Here is a 27,079-nt window from a genome sequence, read left to right as displayed (position 1 = left end):
CTTAAATATATCAAATGATCTGGCCTTCATCAGGGTTGAATGATCAGAACCCTCATCCACGCCTTCATCACCTCCCGTCTGGACTACTGCAACAGCCTCCTCTATGGCGCACCCTCAAAAATCATCAATAAACTTCAATACATTCAAAACTCCGCTGCCCGTCTACTCACACACACCTCGATCCGTGACCATATCACCCCCGTCCTTTATAAACTCCACTGGCTCCCCATCCCCCAGAGAATCCAGTACAAAATCCTCCTCATAACCTACAAAGCCCTCCATAACCTGGCCCCATCCTACCTGACCGACCTCCTCCACAGGCACACTCCCACCTGCACCCTCCGCTCTGCCGCTGCCAATCTCCTATCCCCCCACATCCGGACTAAACTCAGATCCTGGGGGGACAGGGCTTTCTCCATCGCTGCTCCCACCCTATGGAACTCACTACCCCAAACCGTTAGAGACTCCCTCCCCCACACTCACCACATTCAAAACATCGCTGAAATCTCACCTGTTCAGTACTGCCTTCAACCACTGAAGGTCACCTCACCTACTGTCTCCTTTCTCTGTTCATTTATTTATTTACTTATTTATCTATTTATTAATTTCCCTATGTTCTCAAAATCTCTGTAAAGCGTCTTTGAGTATATGAAAAGCGCTATATAAATAAAATGTATTATTATTATTATTATTATTATTATTGTCAATTCTTGAGAGTTATTAACTTCTGAGAGAAGATATTTTTCTGCATCTCAGTTGTAAATTACAGTCCCCATATTTTGTATCTATGTCCCCTTGTCGTGATTCTCCCACAAGTGAAAACATCTCAACATCTATTCTGTCAAGCACCCTTAGGATCTTATGTTTAAAATAAGGTCACTCCTGATTCTTCTAAACTCCGTGGAATGCAGACCTCCAGTGCCGTGTCTCTTGGATGCAGCTCAAAGAAAACAGATCATGAGAGCAGACTCACATGTACTTGCAACAGGAAGTAATGGTGCAGTGATGCTTGGTCCATGTTTATATATTTTCATATTGACTGTCCAGATGTTCAAATTTTACACCCCCAAGGGTATTGTTTTCCTTGGATATGGAGAGCTGAAATGTTTGACCCCCCACCCAAAATCTGAACAATAAGTTGTGGCACTGATTAGTTTAGTTACTTGATGACAAGGTTATGTGGGTTACCAGAAACTAGCTTGAAGCAAATCTGGAGTCCATGAAATTAAAAGTGCAATGTTGTGTATACTTCAAATTGGCTACGAGATAGAAAGCAGAAAGTGATGGTGACTGCATGTTTTTAAAGCTGAGTGAAGTGAACATTAGGGGCCCTCAGGGTTCACTGATGGAATCAGTGTACTTTTTGATATAGGTTTTGTGAATGCAGGATGTTTTTCCAATGTATTCAGATGATATAACACAGAATTTAGAAAACCGTGAGGAAAGCAGTGGCTTTTTTTTTTTAAACCTCAATGTGGAAAAGGACAAAAAGTGCTGGAGTAACTTAGCAGATCTGGCAGCATCTCTGGAGAACATGGATAGATGATGTTTCGGGTCGAGACCTTTCTCCTCCTTGTTTCTACCTCAGGATGTAGACATTGTTGGTAAGATCGAAATGTTTACCAATTTCTAATTTCCCATGAGGAAAGTGCTTAGTGAACTGTCTTCTTGCACATCTGCATTTTGTGTGATGAAAGTATTCCTCTGATGGTATTGGGAGGCAGTTATGATCTATGGGCAATAAAGGAATGACAATACATTTACATGTGCCCTGATTTTAATGTACCAGGGAGCAGAAATTAAGGGTTTGAGAAACTGTTGAGGAATACTTGGCAAATACATTTTGTGCATAGTCCATGCTAACCGGTTGCTCGTGTTGGAGAAAATAAATGTCTGAAGTGGTAGATGGTATGCTAATCCAGTGGGCTGCTTTGACTTGTACGATCTCCAACTTCTTGAGTATTCTTGGAGTTATATTCACCAAGGTAAATGTGTGCATTCCACCACACTTCTGACTTGTGTCTGATGGTGGAAACATGATTCATCAAGAGAGAATTATTGCCAAAGAACATCCAGCTACTGACCTGGTCTCATGAGCACATTATTTATTTTATTGAGCCAATTGCGCTCCTGTAATTGATTATCTTTTTAGGATGTTAATGGAGGAGGGGGAGGTGGTGCTTGACAGTGGTAATTCTACTGAATATCTCAGGTGAGGAGGAGGAGGGAGTAGCGGCTAAACTCTTCACTGTTAGAGATGGTCACTGCCTGACACTGGCTTTTGCTTACATATTGTCCATGTCTTGCTACCTGCAGATATGTTTCTTTGTAAATCATTTGCCTGTTTACGGCTGAACTTCATTCTTGGGTGTCATACTTTATGAAGGTTAGCAAAGGCATTGCAGGGTATATTTAATACCAGGAATGAAAAGCTTGGAAAGGCCAGAGAAACTGGGTTTATTCTCTTTGGAATAGATAAGTTTAAGGAGACATTTAATAAAAGTTGCTCATATATTGCTTCCAGTTGCAGACAGGTAAATAGTCAGAACACACAGACTTAAAGTAAATAGAAAGTGAATTAGAATAGAGAAGAGAATGATTGATAATCCTTCATGATCCTGATCCTGATCTGTCTCCAGTGCATCACGATCAGGAGTGGAAGCTGTGACTGATTTCTCCCCATTAATGATGCAGTTATGCATTCATTTATTTAGGCAGAGATCAGTCAGCAAAGACTGACAAATTAACCAGACATTTTTTTGTTTGGCACAGATGCACCAAGGCATGACAAACCAAGTTGATACAAAGTTAAATTTGTTAAGAAATATGCTATCTCCAGACTCAAAACATTGTATCTTCATGATACATACTGAGCTTCTGATACATGTCCAAATCCAAGTTTCAAACCTCCCATATCTGTGACTTAATTCCATTTACTATAGACCAGCAGGTTGAGTATTCAAACAGAATATTTCTTGCCTAATCTGCAAGAAAAATAAAATTCTCGTTAACTGCACACACTTAATGTCAAGGGTAGCAGACTGTCTGAACTCTCAACTTGCTCTTCTTTCGAATGTAATTTAGTTCTCCAGTTGTGTTACATTTACAACGTGCACGTAACAGAAAGGCATGAGAAACTATGTAGAAGTAATTATCTCATGAATACCTCTGTCGTGGTTTGACCCTGCTGGTTCAAATCGAGATCCTGCGGTCGAGTAACCTTATCAGTGTCCAAGGAATCCTGGCTTGACGTAGCAGAAGTTATACTGGATCGAGATGAAGTACTAGTTGAGCGGATATCTGCGTCACTGACAGTTCCAGCTGATCCTGTTCGCCTATGCTGAATGGTCACTGTCGGCTTTATTTCATGTGTCATGGTGCTAGTCTGCCGTGCTGCTTCATCCATACTGAGGGAGGCTTGTTCTAGTTGGGTAGTGATATCATCCAGGGAAAAGTTGGAATGCAAAGATTTTGGACTTCTGGCTGCAGATCCTTTCAGACCTCCCTGCTTCAAAGTTGTTTGATTGATGGACTGCTTCTGAACTGATTTGGTTTCTTTGCTGTGCATCTTACCAGGTACCACATCCTTGTGAGACTTTTTCACAACACTGTCTTTTCTGGAAGGTTCCTTACTGATACTGCTGAGTTCCTGTTCCATAGAGCAGAGATCTGCCATGAGTGCATCCAGATCCACTCCATCTCCTTGGCTCAGAGCCTCTGAAAGAGACACAGCAGATAAAAATGAAACAAAGAAAAAATAAGTCTCCATGCATCCCAATGATCATCAGAAATGATGTCGACTCCTGGCGCTGATCAGCAGGGATGGAAATTTTGTATCCGAATTGGACTGAAGTACTATCTGGAGTGACCATATTGCGTCCAAGAAAGAGATGCTGCTCTTTGATATATAGTCCTCTAACTTAGCAACTTTCAAGGGATCTGCAATAAGTACGGAATTAACCAGGACACGGGTTAAAGGCCAAGACTCTGATAAAGGGTGGATGTAGGGAGAGAGAGAAAATGGTGGGTACAGAAGGACGACATTCCAGAATTATAATGTAGCCTTTTATCTCACATGGAATAAGTAGAAAATAAATAACCGGGAGCAAGGAAGATTGTACCAATATGTGAATGTAGGTAGAATAGCAATGGTTGCTTACCCCACCCAGTAACAATCACCATACGACAGGTAGTATAGTAGTAATTGAGTGAACACATGTTTAACAGCCGGAGGTGTGTGAAGCTGTGTAGGGAATCATCCATCAACCTCAAAGCTTTGGCTCAAAAATTTGAATTTTTGCGTTTTGCCCAGTGGAAACATTTTTCAGTCATTTGGCCAGTTTTAGCAGATTAGATACGTATCAATTTTCTCAGACTGTGGCTCAAAATGAGAACTGAGACTAAAGTTCAAAAGCAAGAAACCATGACAAACAAACCCTATCATATATTTGCATTAGATACACATAAACAGTTTTCAGCAGAGGTCACTAATTAGCTATCTGGAACAATGTCGCAAGAAGAAACAAATGCTTTGAGAAGACAAGGGGGTAAACTGGAATGCATGATTGAATCACCAGATAGGAATTTAGTTTATCTCAGACACCACAGAAACGGGCTTTACTATTCCAACTAATATTTAAAAGAGTATAAACATGTATTTGTATCGTATCTTTCAGAGCCCCCCAGCGTGCGACATACAATAGTCCTTCTTAAATATTTTGGATATTGAAATAAAATCCTAAGCTGCTTAAATATGGAGCAGGATCGGGCAGCATCCATGGGGAGAAAAAGTGGTAATGCTACAGGCCAATGAATTGTGAAGATACAGAGAAAGGAGTCAGACTATATGACCACCTATCCCCCACCACAATCATTTGTTGCTCTCCCTGCACAAACTGTCTCATCGACAAAGTATTTTGCAGCAACGTTTGTCTTTATTTCTGAAACATGATCACTGTTGCCCACAAACAGCAAAGTAATAAAATAAAAATAATAATAATAATAATACCAGATTATCTGCTTGATGAATGTTGTCTGAGGAAAAAATATTGGCCAATATCTGGCAAATAAATGCAATGTCCAAAATGTTATATGCAGTGTAGCTAAAACTAATAACAAACACCATTTTGTTCCAATTTGAAAACCTTGGATTTATGGACAGTCGATCAAGGCTGGCCACTAAACCACAATGACTGTTTGAATAAAACATACGGTAGGTGTTGCAAAGAAATGTGGGACAACTTGAAAGTGGTGTCAAAGATGTGACAAGGGTGGTCAAGGTGGCTTTTGGCACATTGGCTTTCATCAGTCAGAGTATTAAGTGAAGAAATTGGGAGATCATGTTACAGTTATACAAGATATTGGTGAGGCCACATTTCGAGTATTGTGTTCAGTTCTGGGCACCATGTTATAGGAAAGATGTTGTCGAGCTTGAAAACTAGCACTCAGAGGACTAGAATACAAAAACAGGGATGTACTGTCGAGGCTCTATAAGGCAGATGAAGTGAAGATACAGAGAAAGAAGTTAGACCGCGTTTGGAGCATTGTGAGCAGGTTTGGGCCCCATATCTGAGGAAGGATGTGCTGGCGCTGGAGAGGGTCCAGAGGAGGTTTGAGAATGATCCCACGAATGAATAGGTTAACATATGATGCGCGGGTGACGGCAACTCGCTGGAGTTTAGAAGGATAAGGGGTAACCTCATTGAAACTAACCGAATAGTGAAAGGCCTGGATTGAGTGGATGTAGAGAGGATGTTTCCACTGGTGGGAGAGTAAAGGACCAGAGGTCATAGCCTCAGAATTAAAGGATGTTCCTTTAGGAAGGAGATGAGGAGGAATTTCTTCAGTCAGAGGGTGGCGAATCTGTGGAATTCTTTGCCACAGAAGGCTGTGGAGGCCAAAATCAATGGCAGAGATAGATTCTTGATTAGTACAGGTGTCAGGGGTTAAAGGAAGGCAGAAAAATGGGGTTAAGAGTGTTGAATGATTGAATGGCGGAGTAGACTTGATGGGCCAAATGGCTTAATTCTGCACCAATCACTTATGAAAGGGTTCAGATAAGATTTACCAGGATGTTGCCAGGACTTGAGGGACTGAGCTACAGGGGGAGATTGAGCAGGCTAGAACTTTATTCCTTGGAGAGCAGGAGGATGAGGGGTGATCTTTTCGAGGTGTACAAAATCATGACAGGAATAAATCGCAGTGTTTTGCCTAGAATAGGGGAATCAAGAACCAGAGGACATAGGTTTAAGGTGAGGGGAGAAAATATTTAATGGGAACCAGAGGGGTAACAATTTTCTTCACACAAAGGGTGGTGGGTGTATGGAACAAGCTGCCGGAGGAGGTGGATGAGGATTTGGGCCAAAAGCAGGCAGGTCAGGCTAGTTTAGATGGGGAATCTTGGTCAGCGTGTGCAAGTTGGGCCAAAGGGCCTGTATGCATGTTGTAGGACTCTATGACTCTAACTGGATGACATTATTCAAAGTGAAGATGTAATCACACATAAAGCAAGTCTACGTTAATTTCTCAATATTAATGGAATCAACCAAGTCAAACTGTGTTACATGTATATGACGTCTGACACCATGTAAGGCAGCTCTGAACACAGTCCAATAAAAGCATGGGGCACGTATCGAAGAGGAGTGAGATGAGGGGAGGGAATAAATTGATGAAAGTCCAGGAAAGGCAATGAAGAAATTGAAAAGTAGTTGTAGGACATATATTGGAAGCAGAAGTAAAATGGGGTGTGGTCAAGATGTTGCCAGCAAAATCTATTTCCAAATAGACAAAAGGCATTATGCGGTCTTGGTTGTGTAATAGTTATATGTATATCCTGTAAATGAAAATAGAAGACGGAGAAAACTTTAGGAATCATGTTCTACATGATTCTCCAAGGATGCTTCCTGACTTGCTCCATCACTTTATGTCTTTTTATGTTACTTGATCCATTCCTTGTACTCATTTGGAATCCAATAATTGATTCAGATTTATCCCAATTTTCTTTCCCTAGCCCAGGACTGTGGAAAATTAACAAAGTTCTCAGTATTATTTGACAGATCGGCTACAGAGCAGATATCAACTTTCTGTGATTTAGTTATGAGAAACTTATATCAGAAACAAGACAATAAGCTACCTGGTATTATGCTTATTACAAAAAATAATGGCTGTATAATACATATGCCCATTCAAACTCTAGCAACGGAATGTGAAACAACACAATCAACATTTTCCAGTTGACCGTTCTCGATGCGTGAAAGTGGCAGCAATATCACTGCCATGAACAAAACTCTGGATAGCCAGAAATCAGTGAAAAAATATTCTGTTAAGTTGAAATGTACATTCAGTCATCATACCATAATATTTATGTATTGTTTGAACTCAGACAGGAATATTCAAATAAATTCAATCAAAGCATAATATAATCCAGTGAAGCACATACCAAATATGGATTTCAAGACTACCAAACTAATTCCATTCTGAATTGCTCCCCTCCCCAAACCCCAAATCCTCACCATTCAGATTGTACATCGAGAAACGATAGGAGAAGTTTGCTAGGTTGGTTTCCTGACGAAGTGGGGATCTCTTTAGTTCTTCGGGTTTCCCTGTGTCCAGACTCTGATTAGAGAGAGAAAGGAAATGTTATATTCAACTTTAGCAGGTATTGGAAATGATTCGGAAAGGATTTGGCAGTGCTATGTAAAGATTAGCCTTTACAAATCATTTCCAAAGAATCACAACATGGATTGATTCTTTGTGGTTTGTGAAATGTTCATCTGTATCTGCACACGCATATATACACGCACACAAATACATACATACATATGCCGCATGTATATATATATACATGTGCCATATATATATATATATACACATATGCCGCGTGTGTGTGCGTGTGTGTGCGTGTGTGTGCGCGTGTGTGCGCGTGTGTGTGTGTGTATATATATGTATATATGCCGCATATATATACACCGATCATCCAAAACATTATGACCTCTTCTTATCTTCTTAGGCCCCCTCGGTCATGGCTGACCATGGGTGATGCATCCTAGTTGGCTGCTTGCTCCACACCTCGGCTAGAGCAGCGTCGCTTGTGGCTGAAGAGACCAATGCGAGAGTGACAGTCTCTGTCGCAAAGGTCACATTTGTGTGCAGACTCTGGTCTGTTGAAGTTGCTGCGCTCCTTTCTGCATGCCCGCTTTTCTGCCGCCGCGTTCATCTCTTCCCCCGTTTTGAGATGTTGGTTCAGGGTACCTCTCCACCATAGCTTGACAATTTTAGGCCCACCTTACTCACCGTCATCGCTTTAATGGTAAAGTAAGTAGTTTTATTGAAATCGGTGTTATATTTTTAAAGTTATTCACATTTAATAGTTTAAATCTATCTCCTAGGGAGGGAGGGAGAGGGGAGGAAGGTGGATAAGGGGGGTTGAGGGGGATGGAGAGGGGGAAGGGGAAGTGGGGAGAGGGGGAGGGGAGGGAGGGGTGGAGGGGGAGGGGAGGAAGGGGGTAGGAGAGAGTGCTGCACCAATGCAGGAGAGGTTTGGGCCCAACTGGTCCACTTGGTCTAGTTTGTAAATAAAATTGCACTGAATGTAACTGATGAGCATTAGCAGCACATTTGAAGACCAAATCTTAAATGCTGATTATCAACCAGAACATCTAGTTTGGGATATTTCATGTTCCCCGAATAGAGATCAGCAACAAATTCTCCAGCTTATATTTCTCTCTCCAAATCAGTGTTGCTGCAATTAGTACAGACTGAGGAATCATATTCTAAAACTTTTTTACATATTAAAATTTGTGTTGTTGATTAAGTTAGGGAAGCCAATAAACAACTGTTTCTAATAATAAAGACAGAACTGCTAGAGTCTTAAATATCTATATCTAGAATTTAACCAAATTTGTGCGACCCATTAACATAGGGGAAAAGAAACCTGATACAAGTACTTTCAATAGAGAATGTAAAAACAAAAGCAGTAGGCAACTTGGCTTTGGGTACCCATGTTGCCATTCAATAAGATTATGACTAATTTTTCACTTCAGAAGCTTGGAGTTTAAAAAGGTTGTGCAAGGTAAGACTAAGTGATTTTTTTCTTCAGGCAGGCACAACATATAAAGGGGAGGCAAGCGATAACAAGAGTGACTAAGAAAGGGTTGGGGTGAGGTGCTGAAGTCATTAGGTCATAAAGAATAGTAGAATTCCTTATGACCTTATGAGAATTAGGCTACTTGGCCCATCAAGTCTACTCTGCCATTCAATCATGGCTGATCTATCTCTTCCTCCGAACCTCATTCTCCCGTCTTCACCCCATAACCTCTGCCACTTGTACAGAGGCTTTGACACAGGAAGATTCAACAAGAAAGATGAGTGATGACAAGGTAGAAAATAGAATTGGTACATCCAGTTGGAAGAAGACAGTAGCAAGAAGGTGGGTCAACACAAGGGATTGTGATATTGTTGCAATCACAGAAACGTGGTTGAGAGAAGGACTGCTTAATTTTCCAGGGTACGGAGGATTCAGGCATGATAGGGGTGCAAAAGGGGAAAGGGTGTTGCACAGCTGATCAGGGAGTTTTATGGCAGTGCCTAGGAAGGATATCATAATAGGGTCAGCCATCTAAGAGTAATAAAACTCTCACACAGACCGTAACCTCACCTACATACTATAGTTACCTGAGTGAGCTTATCAAGTTCACCGAGCCATGCACCAAACATCTTGTCCAAGTCCTGGTCCTCTTTGTCACTGTCTTCCTCTGCTGCATGGTCCACATCTTCATCGGAGGTTTGTTCCATCTGCAGCGGAGAAAAAAAATCGCATCATTAGCACTTGGTCAATGCAATTTAATACACTATTTTAGGAATACATCTTAAACTCCTTGCATTACAAACTGCAAATCTGCATTCCAAGGTTACATAAAAAATCCTTTCCCCACGAGCGCTATTCCCAAAGTTGCAGAGGGTAGGAATGCTCCTACCTGTGCTGCTTCTCAAATGTTAATCAGTGACAGCATTACACTCCAACATTAAATAATTAAAAACCCTCGTATAAAACAAACTGCTGGTAGAAGTCAACGTGTCAGCCACAATCTGTGAGGAAAATGGACAGACAATCTTTTGGGCTACGACTCTTTAGACTGATGGAGTGGATAGCTAGTATGGTACGATACGATACGATAGAGCTTTATATACAGAATACAGAAATGCAGTAATCAACGTGCAAAAGAACTCTCCAAAAGCAGCAATTTGATGATAATCAGATACATTTTTTAAGTGATGTCAGTGGAGGAATTAATAAATCATCGACCTAAAGCGCTCACACTGATTTTCTTTCCGAAGATAATGCTTTTGCCCAAGTATTTCTAATTTATCTTCTGAGAAATTAGTTTTTCATCCCAAGTTCTATTTTGCTTTTATATCTCTTTCTTCCCAGGTCAGATAAAATAATTCAACTTAGGCCAATCACACAATCCTGACATCCCCTGGTCTTATTGTTACTGTTGAATGCTATCTTTGCAGCAATAACTATCTTCTGCTGCTACTCCCCCCAAAAAAGGGTGTTTCTAATAATAAGCGGCCGACATTTGAGGCACAACCAATGCAACAGCTGAAGCTCATAAAATGTATGCTTCTATTCCCAAATTTTTAAACAAAGTTGACAAAAGGTTCTTTTTTTCATGGGACTGAGATTTCAAATTTGCCTGTTACTACATTGCATTCCAAAATTAATCACAATCTATTGTTATGTCTAATTTAACAGTCTCTATTATGTTATCATCACAGTTAGGTTGAACCTTTACTGCAACAAATGTGACTGCTTTGTGTGCTGCAGTTGGAGTCTTCCATCAAACATTCCAAATTGTTCACGTTGAGTAGACAGCTGCCTGGCTTGCCTCAAATGTGGTCTGCTTTCACTAGTTTTTCTAATCCATTCTAAAATTTTACAAATAAATCAAAAATGTCCTGCAATTACTGAGCAACATTGGACTCGAAGAAAATAATTGACGACCTTAACCCTCAGTTTATTATATTCATAAAGTACAATCTGACAGTGGCAAAGGGAGTAAAATAATGAGGTCAAGAGTCATCAGCACAAAAAACATCTGTTGCCCATGGTACAGGTGTAGAAACGTACACGGCTGGACCTTATAATTACCTCAGCATAGTGTTAAACAAGTTCAGAAGCTGCAAGATCAGTACATTTGCAAAACCCCCAGAGCGTACTGGCATAGATCAGACCACATTTCAATGGATTTTTCTTTCACAAACTTACTTGTAGATTTCAACAAAATATTCTAACACTTTCAAAAGTAAAATATTGAAGATACCAAAATTCTGAAACAAAGCAGAAAATGCTGAATCTATTTGGCAGCTGTGTATTAAAAAACAAAGTTAACCAACCAGGTGAACAACAATTCCACTTTGCAAATCAAAGTTGCTATAAACAGATAGGACTCAACAGTAACCGTGAAGAAAGCTATTGTCATTCTCACATTTACCTCACCCATTACCACTTTTGCCTCAATCCTGACCGTGAACCATCTCACAAAGCCATGGACTGATGACTGGTGGAAGCATAACTCTACGGGTGGCAATTGCTCCCTGGTATTCAAGTATCAAATCACAAACCTAGCATAATCTTTAGTTGTAAAGTACGCCAAAACACATCAGAAGAGGTGTAATTAAACCAAAAAAGGATATGGGTCTTTCGGAGGAGATATTTGAGTAGATGAAATGCTTAATCAAAGTGATAGATTCATAGTCATGCAACACGGAAACATGCCCTTTAGCCTCATCTGTTCATACTCATGAAGAAGCCCCATTTAAGCTATTCCAATTTGCCATACTTGGCTGATATCCCTCAAAACCTTTCCTATTCATGTAGCTATTCAAACATCTTTTAAATTTGGTTATTGTACCTGCCTCAACTACTTTCCTTAGCTGCTCATTCCATACACCCACCAATGGAAAAAGTTGCCCCTCAGGTTCCTATTAAACTTTTCCTCTCTCACATTAAACCAATGCAATTTAGTTCTTGATTCCTTTTGCTGTGGAAAAAGACCTCGTATCTGTTACCCTGATATCTACACCCTTCATGGATCTATTTCCTTTTGGATTCAGAATTGGCTTCTTGGTTGGAGGCAGAGGGTGATGGTGGAAGGCTTTTTTACTAGTGGCCTGCGTCTAGTGTGCTTCAGGGATCCGCCATTGCTGTTTATCATCTACATGAATGATTTGGATTAGAATGTACAAGGCATGATTAGTAGGTTTGCAGATGACACCAAAATAACTGGTATTGTAGATAATGAAGATATCAAGAATTACAGCAGGATCAGAATCAGCTAGGCATTTGGGCCAAGGAATGGTAAATGGAGTTTATTCAGAGAAGTGTGATTGTCGCATTTTGGGAAGGAAAACCAGGGCAGGATCTTCACATTGGGGAATGTTGCAGAGCAGAGATCGAGTATTATCAATACATGGTTCCGTTAAAATGGCATCACAGGTGGTGATGAATCCTTTTGCCACATAGACTTTCAGCAATCGGAGAATTGAGTATAGATGTTGGGATATTTTGTTACAATTACAAGACACTGGTGAGGCCACACTTTGATTATTGTGTTCAGTTCAGTTATGAATATATAGGAAAGATGCCATTAAGCTGAAAAGAATGCAGAGAAGGGTTGAGGAGTTTGCATGGATCTAAGGCCTAAGCTATACCGATCATCCAAAACTTTATGACCTGATGAGCTAAAACATTATGACCACCTGCCTAATATACTGTTGGTCCTCCGTGTGTAGCTCCATACGCAGCAGGGTGCGATGCACTGCGTATTGTGACACATTCCTCCCGTGCCCACCATTAAAATTTTCTGATACTTGTGCCACTGTAGACCTTCTGTCGGTTTGGACCAGACGGGATAGCCTTCATTGCCCTCGCAAATCGATGAGCTTTGGGCGCCCAACACCTTGTCGCCGGTTTGTGGTTTGTCACTCCTCGGACCACTGTCGGTAGGTACTCATCACTGCACCCCACAAGCCTTGCTGTTTCAGAGATGCTCTGACCCAGTCGTCTGGCCGTAACAATCTGGCCCTTGTCAAAGACGCTCAGATCTTTATTGCTGCCCATTTCTCCTGCATCCAACACATAAACTTCAAGAACTGACTGTTCACCTGCTGCCTAATATATCCCACCCCTTGACAGGTGCCATTGTAACAAGATAATCAATGTTATTCACTTTGCCTGTCGGTGGTCATAATGTTTTGGCTGATAGGGAGTTGGGCAGGCTAGGACTTTATTCCTTGGGGTGCTGGAGACTGAGGATGATCTTATCAAGGTGTATAAAATCATGTGGGGAATTGAGAGTGCAAATGCATAATCGTCTTACCAAGATAGAGGAATCAAGTAAAGGGCATACGTTTAAGGAGAGAGGGGAAACAGGAATGTGAAGGGCAACATTTTTCACAGAGGCTGGTGGGTAAGTACATAGATAGAAAAGGTTCAGATGGATATGGTTCAAAGGCTTAGATGGAACATCTTGGTCACAAGAACATTCCATGCTGTATGACTCTCTCTGTGATTAATACACCACTAAACATAACCCCAGTCTCTGATGCTCCAAGACAAAGACCAAGCCTGTCCAACCTTGCGCAAAAGTTCATGCCCTTTTGAGGTCTGGCAACATCCTCATAAATCTAATCGAATTATAAAATTAAAGTAACATCTTAAAATGGACACAGAGAAATATGGATAGATGGAGAAGTTTAAACAAAAATGTTTGAGACTCGGATCCAGGTGGCTGTAGGCAAAACTACCAATAGTTTGGATTAATCCAACATTAGAACAACACAGAAGACTGAACAAGGTGTGAATAAGGAGGTGCAAGACCTTGAGAGTCTGGAACAATGATGGAAAGTTTAAATTGCAGATACTGAGGCCAAGCATACATAAAATATATGTGAGCCGGACAATGTCAGTTCGGTTACAAGAAACCAGTTTAGAATATTCAGTAAAAGAGCCATACAAGAATTATCAAAATGGATGCAGGTGATATTCTAATGGTAGAAGTAGGCAGTTTCTATCTAGCATTGAAACAATACATTGGACTGAACAAAATGGCCCTATAGAGAGCCAAAACATGAGTGTCAAAAAGAGTTTATATTTGTGAGATTGAGGGCAAACAAATGAGGAATAAAGGCAAGTCAGACAATGTCAATTAGGTTATAGGCAAACTGAGCTTCAGAGCAGACAACCAACCGATTCTGCCCTTGGTATTGATACTCATTAACAACCCAGACACGTGGATTGATAATTCAGGGTATAAAAATTCAAATGGCAGCACAAATTTTGTTCTACAGAAACTGTTGGTATCAGTAAAATCTCCCACATAGCCATTGGACTGTCATAAATGACAGTTAGTTCACCAACATCTTAGAGAAGGAATTGTAAGGACCATATTTGATCTGGCCTATATGTGGCACCGGTTAAACATTCGTACTCTTGCTCTTAAGTGTCCCCTAAACCTTTCCAGCATCTCATTCAGTTAAAAATGCTTCACTTGGGCAGTTCAACATGATTATTCACTTTCTCAATAAAAGTATTGACAGTAGTCCTGGAGCACAGAGGAAAATTGAAAAGAATGAGTTTCAGCATCCAGACTGCTTCACTGTTGAAAGAGTTGCAATCTCAAGTTTCATAAGAAATTGAAAAAAGACTATATATGGCAGGGAAAAAAGACAGCCAGAGATTAATGGTGCAAATGGGAGCAAAGACACGTGTGATGAAGAAGCCACCAAATAAATCAGGGAAATGGGAGTGAGACACAAGATCAACCATGGTTTTAATGGTAGAGAAAGCTGAATGTCAACTTTGTTTTGTTCTTATATATTCCCAGCATGCTCTGCATTTCAGTTCTCCAAGACTGGCTTTATTTCTCTTTATCCTTGCTGTAAATGTGATAAGCTTCCTTGAGGGTGAAATTGGGAGCACAATGGTGAACTAACTTAAACCATTTCAATCAACTCAGCAGGAAAAGTAAATCTAACAATTTAATGCAGTTTATTCTCTGACAAGAAATGATAGTGTTAAGTGAAAAAATCAAGCACAAAAAGAGAGTGAAAAGAAAGTCCAACATTTTGCATTTATTCAAACCCATTACTTGCAAACTACATCTAAGATCAAAGGCAACAAATGCAATTCCATGAGTTCGTTGTGATTCCTTTGAATTCTACCATCTATTTTAAAGCAAACTGGAAGATGCTTTTGACAGTTTTCCCCCTATGGATATAATCAGAAGCTTTGCACCTATTTCCCCTGGGCATATGGCATCGTCATTGAAGACAAAAGGCATTATCAAATCCATTTGTTACTAAGTCATATTTGCAGGTGTTAAGAGAAACCAGTTCTTGAAGAGCAACTGACAGCTTTTAATAACCTGGAGATCTTTGGCCACTTGCTTCCACTACAGAACTTGATATTATTGAAAAGGCATCAGATTACTGCAAATAACACAACCTAAAGGCAATTGTGACTGTAGATTTCTATCATAATTTTGCTTTAAATATGCCAATTTATAGATATCAGCAGCAAATATTTAGTATACCTTTGAAAAAAGTCAGCAGCAGAGTTTTAATCTCCCTTAAAGTATTTTCATTACTGGGCAATGAATGCCATTCAGATCAGAAAACATAAATCTCACTTGCAAAATGTTGTTCATTTTAAATCATGCAGCATCTTATTTCCAAAACACAAGATTGCCCCCTCTGGCATTCATCACCCAGTGCAGCACAAGCAACAATCTCCAAATCTACTAATGGTCTATAATTTCTACAAACATATTAATGAAAGAATAACTGTGTCACAAGTTAAAAGAGTGAATGAGGACCAAAATTTGAAAATTCAGAGGCCCTGCTCTTCATTGTTAACTCTTACTAATGAAATGTTCGTGTGAATATTAGGCAACAACACAATTGGACCCAGCTGTGGAGCCGAACAGTCACACAGCAAGTTGACCTTTACACACAAGTAACAAGCAATACAAGGAGCTGCAGACATTAGATATCTAATAAAGTGCAAAAAGATAAACAAACCCCTCCATGAAGAAGTAGGAAGACATGCAGACATAAGATGGAGGACCAGCTGGGAAAATCAGCCATAAAAGTAGTAACAATAAAAATCATGTGCATAATGACTCCTTCAACTCTTAAGCCTATTGATTAGGCAAGATTCTTTAAGAGCTTCCTGGAGATTGAGCCATTTATTATGACAGTATTAACTTCTTCACAGAAGCACTCAGAGAGCTTTTTATTTCCCGTATGGTGTTACACTGGTATTCCCCAGGGATCGGTGTTGGAACCACTTCCTATCCTAATATTTGTTGGCTCGGCCGCGGGACTTAGCTGCGCACGGTACGGCCGCGGGGCCTTCCATCGCCCGGCTCGGCCGCGGGATGTTTCAGCGCCCGGTGCGGCTCGGCCGCGGGGACTTGGGCGTGGGGAAGAAAGCGGATGTTTTGTTGCCTCCATCACAGTGAAGGGGTGTTTGGAGTCACTGTGATGGATGTTTGTGTTGGGGTTATGTGTCTTGTGTTTCTTTTTTTTGTGTGACTGCTGGTAACGTAATTTTGTTCGGTACCTCGGTACCGAATGACAAATAAAGTTCTGTATTCTGTATTCGATTTATTCAGGTGTATATTAGACAATTTCAAATTTCAAAATACAGTAAACATCAAGGAAATTCATGGCATATGTTAAGAGGACATCGCTGGTGAAATAGCAGTTAAATGGCAGATGAAATGCATTAAATAAAAGTGTATTATGGCAGGAACAACATGAAGACAGTGAATTCTGACAGGAAAAATATATGAATCTTTCTAAAGCATTGCTTTCATTACAACCAGAGTTCCAGTCAATGTCAGTCAGTGGATTTGGAAGACATGAAAGCTCTGGAAGGGAAGGCCCAAAAAGGATTTACTAAAACATAAGGAATGAGAGACTTCTGTCACAAGGTTGGGAGGCTAGAACTATTCTTATTGGAAAAGAGCTCATTAGATATGTTGAAGGTGTTCAAAATAGATGAGGTCCTGCTAAAAAACTGTTTCCATTGGTGAACGGGTCAAGAGTCAAAGAAAACAAAATCAAACTGCTGGAGGAACTCATTGCGTCATACAGCAGCTGAGGGGGGGGGGGCTAAGAATTGTCAACCCTGCTGAATTCGTACAACAGGTTTGGTCCAGATTCCAGTATTTGCCTCCAAAAACAAATTCAATGTGACTGGTTCAAAGAAAAGTTCACCGCTGGTGTCCATTGAAATTGACAAAATCTTTTCTATTTACACATGCTCAATGATACTCTAATTAAAATGTAACATTCAGCTTTAGGAGTTCTAGCTTGCCGTAACAAAAATAAGCTATTAAACAAACACTCATTTTTGAAAATCGTGTTGGAGAAAAAGTTTGTTTCGAGCAAGTTGGAAACTCTCTAGCCTTTAACTCTCTTTTTCCATTGCCACAATTATTGTGCAAATTTCTACAATGCAAGGTTTTAACTATCCCATTCAAGCAAAATGATCTGTGCTGGAGATGGTGCAACTCAGCAGATCAGGCAGCATCACTCGTGAAAAGGAATAGGTGATGTTTCAGGTGGAGATCCTTCATGCTGATGTTGGGATATCAAGTTACAGCTGTATAAAACATTGGTGAGACTTTGCAAACATGGTCACCATTCCATTTGTTTGAAATACTGAACATCGTATTTAACTTGGTTTGTTACAAAAGTATGTACAGTAAACCCTTGTTTTAACGAACCCCTTTATAACAGATTTCAGGTAATAACAGACAGACCTACCGACGCTACCGCCAGTCAGCACCACCTCCCCTCTGCTTACACTGTAGGCTAGGGGCTACAAAGTGAGCCGCAACAACAGCTGCTTCAACTGGACTGGAGAAGGACTCGCAGACCAGTGACTCCGGCATCTAGTTTTAAGGTGAAATGACACAAAGTGCTGGAGTAACTCAGTAGATGGAATCAGTCCGAAGAAGGGTCCCAATGTCACCTATCCATGTTCTCCAGAGATGCTTCCTGGCCACTGAGTTATTCCAGCACTTTGTGTCCTTTTGTGTATTAACCATTATCTGCAGTTATTTGTTTCAACTACATCGTGATAATATCGTACTCGGTTATAGCAGACATTCCCCCCGCAATGGTCCACTTTAACAAGTGTTAACTGTTTATGCTTGGAGACACCTACTGCGCATTTCCAGACATCAACTCAAGTCAAAACGCTCAACATTTTAAGTGACTCAGCCCCTGCCAAAAGGTTGCAAAAAATCCAAAATGCACATCTGAGCTCAAGAGATCAGACATCATGCCAACTGTATGTCTACTGATGTTGAAGGAGCCTAGCAAAACAAAGATCTTTAGTCACTAAAAACTTCTAATCATTAAATTTGGGCTAAATTGTTGTTTCCCAGGAATGGCTGCAACCCAATCCAAATAATACGTCCTTACGTGATTCTTTTAATGTAGCAAAATATCCACAGAAGAATATCAGAAAAAAATGGACTCCAAGTTACACGGTGAGATTTTGGGCAGATGTCCAAACTTTTGGACAAAGGGGGAGGCTTAAGGGATGATTTTTTTGAAGAACAAAAAGTACTGGGTGTGGCAGTTGGTTTAGAGAGGGCATTACAAAATGTAGATTCTTGGCATCTAAAAGGAACAGCTGTAGATAATAGAACAATTACATTGAGATATGGGCGGAAGTAGAGTGGAGCAGGTATCTCAGAGGGATTTTGGGTTGACGATTATTCAGACTAGCCAGGGAATGGGACCAGCACTTTCTAATTCCTCCAGTCTTCATCCTGCTCACCCTTTCTTTTCATCAATTATGCTTCCAAATTATTTGCTTTACATTGCACAGCTTGGAGATTTATTTGAAAGCAAAACTTCCATGTAATATTAAGCATTTGGACTAGACCAAGTTCCAAGCTGCAGGACAGTCTCTGGGTTTATGTGATTTACATAAATCAGTTTAGGCTTCAAACTCATATTATGAACTCATCCACGCTTGAAAGCAGCTTTGCAATATATTCCAGGATATCTATAAACCTATTTATGTTATATCAGACTTCAATACATTTATTACAAAATGGAACCAGCACAGTTATTACTCAAATGGATTGGTTGTGTTATGTACTCCATGTTCTCATCTTAGTGCTTCTGCCAAGAATGCAAGACAGGAAATTAGAGAGCAGATTTGGTTAAAGGGTCAGTTTAACTCTGAAGCTCTTTCTCTGATGTTCAAATTTCCAGTGTGAAAAAATGTCATAGTGTAAGGACCAGACCCTGCATAGGACAAAACTTTCTTTTGATTCCCTGCAAATAATATTATTCCAGTACCGTCATATCCCTATTTGCCAAAAATAAACTATTCATAAATTTTTCAAATACCATATATTTATGTTAGCGTTCATAATTCCAATTACTCACAAGATTTACATTATTTCAGCAGATCACCGATTTCCTTTCACATACATTCCATGAGATAAAGATTTAAGGGTTGTTTTTGCATAACTTTCAGCCTCTAAATGGTGGGAATGTCCTTAAACTGTGGCCTTTCCCCACAGAGCCTTTGTGACAGTTGTACCAAGCTTCTGTTTGTTCGTCAGCATGCAGACCTGGACCCTGAAATGTGCAACATTTGGTCATGGGAATGTGCGCTGCAGTTAGAGCTGCTACCTTACAGTTCAAGGTACCCAAGTTCAATCCTGACAACAGAAAAGAGTGGAGTTTGCATATTTAGTTTAGTTTAGAGATACAACACGGAAATAAGCTCTTTGGCCCACCGAGTACATGCTGACCAGCGATCCCCGTGTATAGAAACATAGAAAATAGGTGCAGGAGGAGGCCATTTGGCCCTTCGAGCCAGCACCACCATTCATTGTGATCATGGCTGATCATCCACAATCAGTAACCCGTGCCTGCCTTCTCCCTATATCCCTTGATTCCACTAGCACCTAGAGCTCTATCTAACTCTCTCTTAAATTCATCCAGTGATTTGGCCTCCACTGCCCTCTGTGGCAGAGAATTCCACAAATTTACAACTCTCTGGGTATTTACACTATCCTACACACTATCCTACAAGGGACAATTTACAATTACACAAAGCCAATTAACCTACAAACATGTACGTCTTTGGAGTGTGGGAGGAAACTGGAGAACCGGGAGAAAATCCACGCAGGTCACGGGGAGAACTTAAACTACAAGCACCCATAGTCAGGATCGAATACGGGTTTTTGGCACGATAAGGCAGCAACTCTACCACTGCGCCACCATTCTCCTCATGACTGCACAATTTTCTACAATGTGTTCTTCTTTCCTCCCATATTCCAATGATGCACTTGGAAGTTAATTGGCCACTGTGAATTACCCGTGTGATTCAGTGGCAAAAGAATTAAACGGAAAGTTCATGGGTATGTGAAAAAAAACCATATTGCAGGCATAGGGAGAAATTAGAAGAGGGGGAAATGGGACTGATGGTATCTCAATGGCTTCCTTTAGCATAAATAAGTAAAACCAGATAATTTTCTGAAGAGCTTCATTTAATTATATATCTTCCAAACAAACCTATATTTGTTGTTTGTCATGGTGTATGTTTTTGGGAACAGCTCAAGAGTACAGCGTGTTCTGCAAATATTCAGGTTGAAAAATCGAGTGCCTCTTGCCAGATCTTCCTGGCAAACAGAGATTCCAGAAGAAAATGCTTGATGGTCTCATACCACCTCATACCAAGAGAGCGCTCTGCAAGGACACAGAGACTCTGGTTGTGATAGCTCTCATATTACTAACAACATTCATTTCTGCCATATGGTTGATATTTCTCATCGAGTTACAACAACCCCTAAGAAATATCGCAAGCTCATGCAACGCCTTCACATCTTCCGCCTTGATAACTGACCAAGCAACGGCCTTCTTCATGTATGCATTAGCAAGCTTCTGTTCGTTACCAAAATGCTCTTTAGGCAACTCTCTTGCCGTTCGATAGCCCTCAACTGCAGGCAAATGTCGACAACTTTTAACAAGCTGCTTCGAATACCCGCTTGCGTATTGCTCCAGAAATCATAAGCGATCTCTGTCACTAGTAGTTTACATTTCCACTCCTTCTTCAAACGCTATTATGAAAGTTTCATATTGGAAAGGATCACTCATTCTTAGGAATTTCCTTTGGGGGTAAGGTGGAAGAGACATTTTGTTGAGCTAGGAGCTCACTGATTTTCATTTGATTCCTCACCAATACATAGCATTCATCTTGAGATCCATGGCTGGGAGCAGATGAATGAACAGGCCTTTGACAAGAGTGCTGGGTCGCTGGCTTATTACGAGCCTCAACAGACAGCCCAAAAGTTGTTTGCTTTGGTCTAGCATCCGATTGCTTTGGTCTAGCACCTGGTTGCTTTCGTCTAGCACCCGGTTGCTTTGGTGAAGTTTTGTCGCCCATGCACTTACCCAGTGCCAGTTCTGGCTGTGGGTTGACTTTAGCTGCTGTTTCCAGCTTAGTAGCTCCTTCTTAGACTAAGGAACTCGTCTTCCGAGATACTCTCGAGCCGCATTTTGATCTTTGGCCTTCCAGTATGTCCCTGCTTGCTCTGGCAACAGCCAGCTTTGTGGCTATTTACAGCCGTTCCTTCTCCTTCCTCAACTGCCTTTTTTGTTCCTCGGCCTCTCTCTTCAGCTGTTCTGCTTGTCTCTTCAGCTGCTCCTCGTTCCTCAGTGTCTCTCTTCAGCTGTTCTGCTTGTCTCTTCAGCTGTCCATCTCGTTCCTCAGCCTCCCTCTTCAGATTGTTCCTCAATCTCATTTTTTTTCTCCAAGACGGCAGCTTCTAGCGAGAGAGCAGCCATCTCAGCTTTGGCTTCCATTTGAGCAGAGACCCTTGTAGTTGAACTGGCTACAGAACCAGATTTATGTCTTGATCTTCGTGTTGAAACGTTCGAGATACTATCCTGAGGTGTAATGTCTTTTCCCACTTCAACACCTTGTTGCATAGCTTCTCCCACTTCAGAGCGCAATGTTCAGGCTACGATTTCAGACAACCACTTCTCCGCATCGCCCTCTTCTTCATACTTACCTGCTGAAAGATCCATGATGAATTGGTGCTTATCGCTATGTTCTATAAACACCAGAAGAATTCAAAACAGAACAGATATTTCTTTAAAACACATCATTACCTTCAAGGTTATGAAGGTCTTCTTGCCAGTATCTATTGTACACTACTAGCTGAGTACACCTTATCTGGTAAAAGTTCACAACATCATTATTTTCAAGGTCATATACTCAGTGCCTGTTGCTTATCTTCAAGTAGCATAAACAAGCTTCTTACTGTTTCAGTACTTCGGCAGAATATCCCACAGGCTTTTAAACTTGAACTTCTTACTACACATAGAGGTGATGTTCCTCCAGTTTGCACCTGGCTTCACTCTGACAATGGAAGAGGCCCAGGACAGAAGGATTAGCGTGGGAATGGGAAGTTAAAATGTTTAGCAACCGGGAGATCCAGTAGGCCTTGGATTTGCACTCAACCGAGTGCATTTGTTCAGCGAAACAGTCACTTGGACTTACCGATGAACAGGAGGCCATTTCGGGAACAACAGATGCAATTGAGGAGGTTAGAGGTACACTTTAAACAGCAATTATTCTGAAACTTCGGCATAATAGAAAATTTGATCTCAAAACTATTCAAGCAGGCCATAAAAAGATTGGGGTTTTTTTTGTAATATTGTCATTCACATTAATTGATACACTTACCTATATAATGTGTACATTTCAAAAGTATGCTTTGCAAGGCACTTTGCAACAAACTGTAAATATGGTATGGGCTTTGAATAAACTATAACTTTTTTCATGCGTGTATTAAGTGAGAATTTTTAAAACAATCTACATTTCAAAATATCAGAGGAATTAATAAAGGAGACATTTTGTTAAATACAGGTATAATTGGAAGATGGGGAGGTAGAGCTCAAATTTTGGAAGCCATTAAAATTAAAAATGTAACGGAAAGAGTTTGGCACTGTTGGTGAAATGCTCAACTTTTCAGCTTATCAGACATTTTATATTGATCTTTATTGAAGAGGAGTGTACATTTTAGATTAGAATTAAAGAGTCATATATTTGTGGTTTATTTTGATCTTTCCTTTAAATTATTAAAATAAGTTTCAATCTTTTAAAAATATTTTAGCTCAGCTCAAAACTAGAAAAATACTCAATATATTGAAGAACAATATATTGGTGGTGTCGGGAAACTGCAGCACAATGCAAACATTTATCATAATATTTAACCGTATTTCATTCATTATTCGTCATCAAGAGTGAAATGATAGCACCATTGAAGAGGTAATTTGGATGGTTCCTAATACACTTGGAGCTAGTTCAGTAGATTAAGGCCTTAAGGAAAAAGAGAAAATTATGGAGCAGCAAGGAAAAGTTAACACAATTTAACCCTTCCAATATAAGCCAAGTGGTTTACCGAAATCAAAATGTACCTTGAATTCATATCAATGCCACAGAAGAAACTTCTATCAGGAGTTGCCAAAGGAAGTGATTTTAAAGCAGGCACGACATTTAAAAGACACGAGGACAGCTATGTGAAGAGGAAAGGTTAGAATATGGACCTGGTGCAACTAAGTGTAATTAGCTTGGTTGGGTGGGCCGAAGGACTTGTTTCCATGCTGTATGGCTTTTTGACTCGGGGGGGGGGGGGGGGGGGGGGGGGGGGGGGGGGGAGCGCAGTTTTTAAATCCTTACTTCCAAAGCTGAAGATCTGCTGTTCATGATCCACTGCAGGATTTAAGCACAATCAATGACTTTGTGATGTTGCACCACACCACCAGAGAATGAAACATAAAACTGAGCCACATCTGTGAAATCTGTAGTTTCAAGTATGCAAGGAATATGCCACTGTTCAAATGACAAGGGAGCTCCCAAATCAATATTTATCCCCCAAACAACAGCAGCAAAACAATTTAATTTGCCACAGATTGTGGCAAATCTCTCTAACCGAATATTCTTATAAAACACGAACAAACATATTTCAAAACTACTGAACTGGCATGAAGTATTCTGGTAACGATGATGATGTGAAAGAAGCCATAAAAAAGGCAATTTAAAAAATAATAATAATTGGGAAGAAAAGAGTAGAATTTTATTTTCTACTTTATTACCATTGAAGACATTTTTCATAAAATTTCTCCAGCTTTCTTGAACTGAATAATCAACAAGAGTTTTTAAAAAGTGAAACGTTACTCACCATATGACACTAACACTACTCAATCTGATCTAAAGCAAGCTCAATGCAGAGCTAACTGCCAGTAGCTTGACCACGTGTCAGCTATGAGGAATAAATCCTTTAAAAAAAAATCATAACCAGCCAAACTAACACACAAGATTCTTGTTCTAGCTCATGATAGTTTATTTCAACCAACGTTGACACTTAGCCAACTAATTCAACTGCCAGTGCAGCAATGACCCTGATTTGAGTATTCTTAAATAGGTTGCAAATCGGGGCGAGATAAAGGATGTAGAATCATGAGCAAACCCACTGACTAATGTACAGCAGCCTCTAACACAATGCAGCACATTTACAAGTTAGCATGGATTCATATACCCATTAACAAACAATTTACTGTATTTTGTGAGAAGAGAGATTTCAGACCTGTCTTCTACTCAATGAATCAGTCAATTCAGCCAAATAGCTTGAGCCAAAAAACCTTAGATTTTTTTCGATGCATTAATTAGGGATTCAATGCTGTTAGCTTTTCAAAATCAATTCAGCAAAGATAAATTTTGGCAACTAATATGGGCTATCATGTAAACAAAATTAATCCTCTATTACTGCAATTTATTTTGGCTTTTACAAATCCTCAGCCAATTTACTTCACTCTAATGATATCAGGAAAAAGCTGAGCAAACTGGATATAACAAAACCAATTTGGGCTGACATTTTAGCAACATTGTGCAACAATTGCATCTGCCCGACAAGGTGGGAAATCACCCCATCAATTTACTTTCATCAGCAATGTAATGAATGAATGAATGAATGAATAAGTTTATTGGCCAAGTATCTGCATATACAAGGAATGTGCCTTGGTGCTCCGCTCACAAATGACAACACAAACATACAGTTAACAATTAAAAATAAAGCATAATCACATCAAAACAATAAGGATACAACATTACGGTTTAAACATGTGGGTGAAAATAAACAAGGGCAAAAAGGAAACTACAGACTTTGGTTATTGAGTAGAACCACCACTCGTGGGGAAAAAAGCTGTTTTTATGTCTGGCTGTGGCTGCTTTGACAGTCCGGAGTCGCCTTCCAGAGGGAAGTGCTTCAAAGAGTTTGTGGCCAGGATGAGAGGGGTCAGAGATGATCTTGCCCACTCGCTTCCTGGCCCTTGCAGTGTACAGTTCGTCAACGGGGGGAAGGTTGCAGCCAACAACCTTCTCAGCTGATCGAACGATCCGCTGCAGCCTCCGGATGTCGTGCTTGATGGCTGAGGTGAGGACAAACTCAATGATAGCAGTATAGAATTGGACCATCATTGCCTGTGGCAGATTGTGTTTCCTCAGCTGCCGCAGGAAGTACATCCTCTGTTGGCCCTTTTTGACTGTGGAGTCGATGGTGGCCCCACATTTAAGGTCCCTGGAGATGATGGTTCCAAGGAACTTAAATGACTCCACAGATGTGACTATGGTGTTGTTGATGGTGAGTGGGGGGAGGGGAAGGGGAGCTCTTCGAAAGTCTACAATTGATTCCACTGTCTTAAGAGCATTGAGCTCCAGGTTGTTGCGATGGCACCAGGACGCCAGCTGTGTCACTTCCTGTCTGTAGGCCGATTCCTCCCCATCCTGGATCAGTCCAATCAGGGTTGTGTCATCCGCAAACTTGAGGAGCTTGACAGAGGAGTCTGTGGAGGTGCAGTCGTTGGTGTAGAGAGAGTAATGGAGAGGGGAGTGTACGCAGCCTTGCGGAGCTCCTATACTGAGGGTCTGTGGGTCTGAGATGTGCTTTCCCAGCCTCACATGCTGCTTCCTGTCTGTCAGAAAGTTGATGATCCACTGACAGAGAGGTTCAGGCACAGTCAACTGGAAGAGTTTGGAGTGTAGTAGCTCTGGCACAATGGTGTTAAATGCAGAGCTAAAGTCCACAAACAGAATCCTGGCATAGGTCCCCTTGTGGTCTAGGTGTTGGAGGATGAAGTGCAGGCCTAGGTTGACTGCGTCATCCACCGATCTATTGGCCCTGTATGCAAACTGCAGAGGGTCCAGCAGGGGGTTTGGAAGGCGTCTTCGACAAATTGTTCCTAATGTGTAGGATTGTGTTAGCATTTGGGGTGATCACTGGTTGGTGTGGACTTGGTGGGCCAAATGGCCTGTTTCCTCGCTGTATATCTGATGTCTAAAGATGACATGAAGCAAGGCCTAGATATTATTCAGGGTATAGACTAAAAAGTTACAAATATTATTTAATCCAAGTGCCAGGCAATGACCATCTACAACTAAAGATTGTCTACTTGCCGACCCTTGGCAATTAATAACTTTACCATCAGAATCGTCACGCATTAATATTCTGGGCATCATCATTGATCAGAAACATAACTGGGCCAGCTACATAGAAAAATATGGTCATGAGGATATGTTGTGTCTTGACTTAAGATCCAAAAACTTCAAAGCAGGCCATACTCTGTTCATCTTTCTTCATTTTAAATAATTCAAAATAAATCAGTGTGAAAATAACATTTGAGATTGGATATGGACACAAAATGCTGGAGTAACTCAGCAGGACAGGCAGCATCTCTGGAGAGAAGGAATGGGTGACGTTTCTGGTTGAGACCCTACTTCAGACTGATGTCAGCGGAGTGGGAGGTACATAGATAAGGAAGTGTATAGATAAGGACGTGTAAGGTGTGAAAACGGGACAAAGAGAATGGAGATCAAGGAATATGAAGAATAGATCATGGTTAGTTGGGAGAAGGTAACAACAAAACAAACAGAGATAAAATGTAGTCGAGACAGTAAGACTATTCAGAGAAC

General features: G+C 40.6%; 1 protein-coding gene across 5 annotated transcripts in view; it reads right to left on the bottom strand.

The window, feature by feature from the left end:
* raph1a (Ras association (RalGDS/AF-6) and pleckstrin homology domains 1a) overlaps window positions 1-27,079 on the bottom strand; it is a 145,482-nt gene that overhangs the window by 73,342 nt on the left and 45,061 nt on the right. For all 5 annotated transcript variants that reach the window (XM_078403546.1, XM_078403547.1, XM_078403545.1 and 2 more), the window contains exons 2-4: window positions 9,673-9,792; window positions 7,512-7,614; window positions 3,167-3,717 (exon numbers count right to left, since the gene is read on the bottom strand). In XM_078403546.1, the coding sequence (XP_078259672.1) occupies window positions 3,167-3,717; window positions 7,512-7,614; window positions 9,673-9,792 (774 nt within the window). The remainder of the gene's footprint in view (window positions 1-3,166; window positions 3,718-7,511; window positions 7,615-9,672; window positions 9,793-27,079) is intronic.

Source organism: Rhinoraja longicauda, chromosome 8 (genome assembly GCF_053455715.1).
Source record: "Rhinoraja longicauda isolate Sanriku21f chromosome 8, sRhiLon1.1, whole genome shotgun sequence".
NCBI classification, from domain to species: Eukaryota; Metazoa; Chordata; class Chondrichthyes; order Rajiformes; family Arhynchobatidae; genus Rhinoraja; species Rhinoraja longicauda.
Note: the sequence above shows the minus strand (reverse complement) of the source record. Positions and strands in the feature narration are given on the sequence as shown.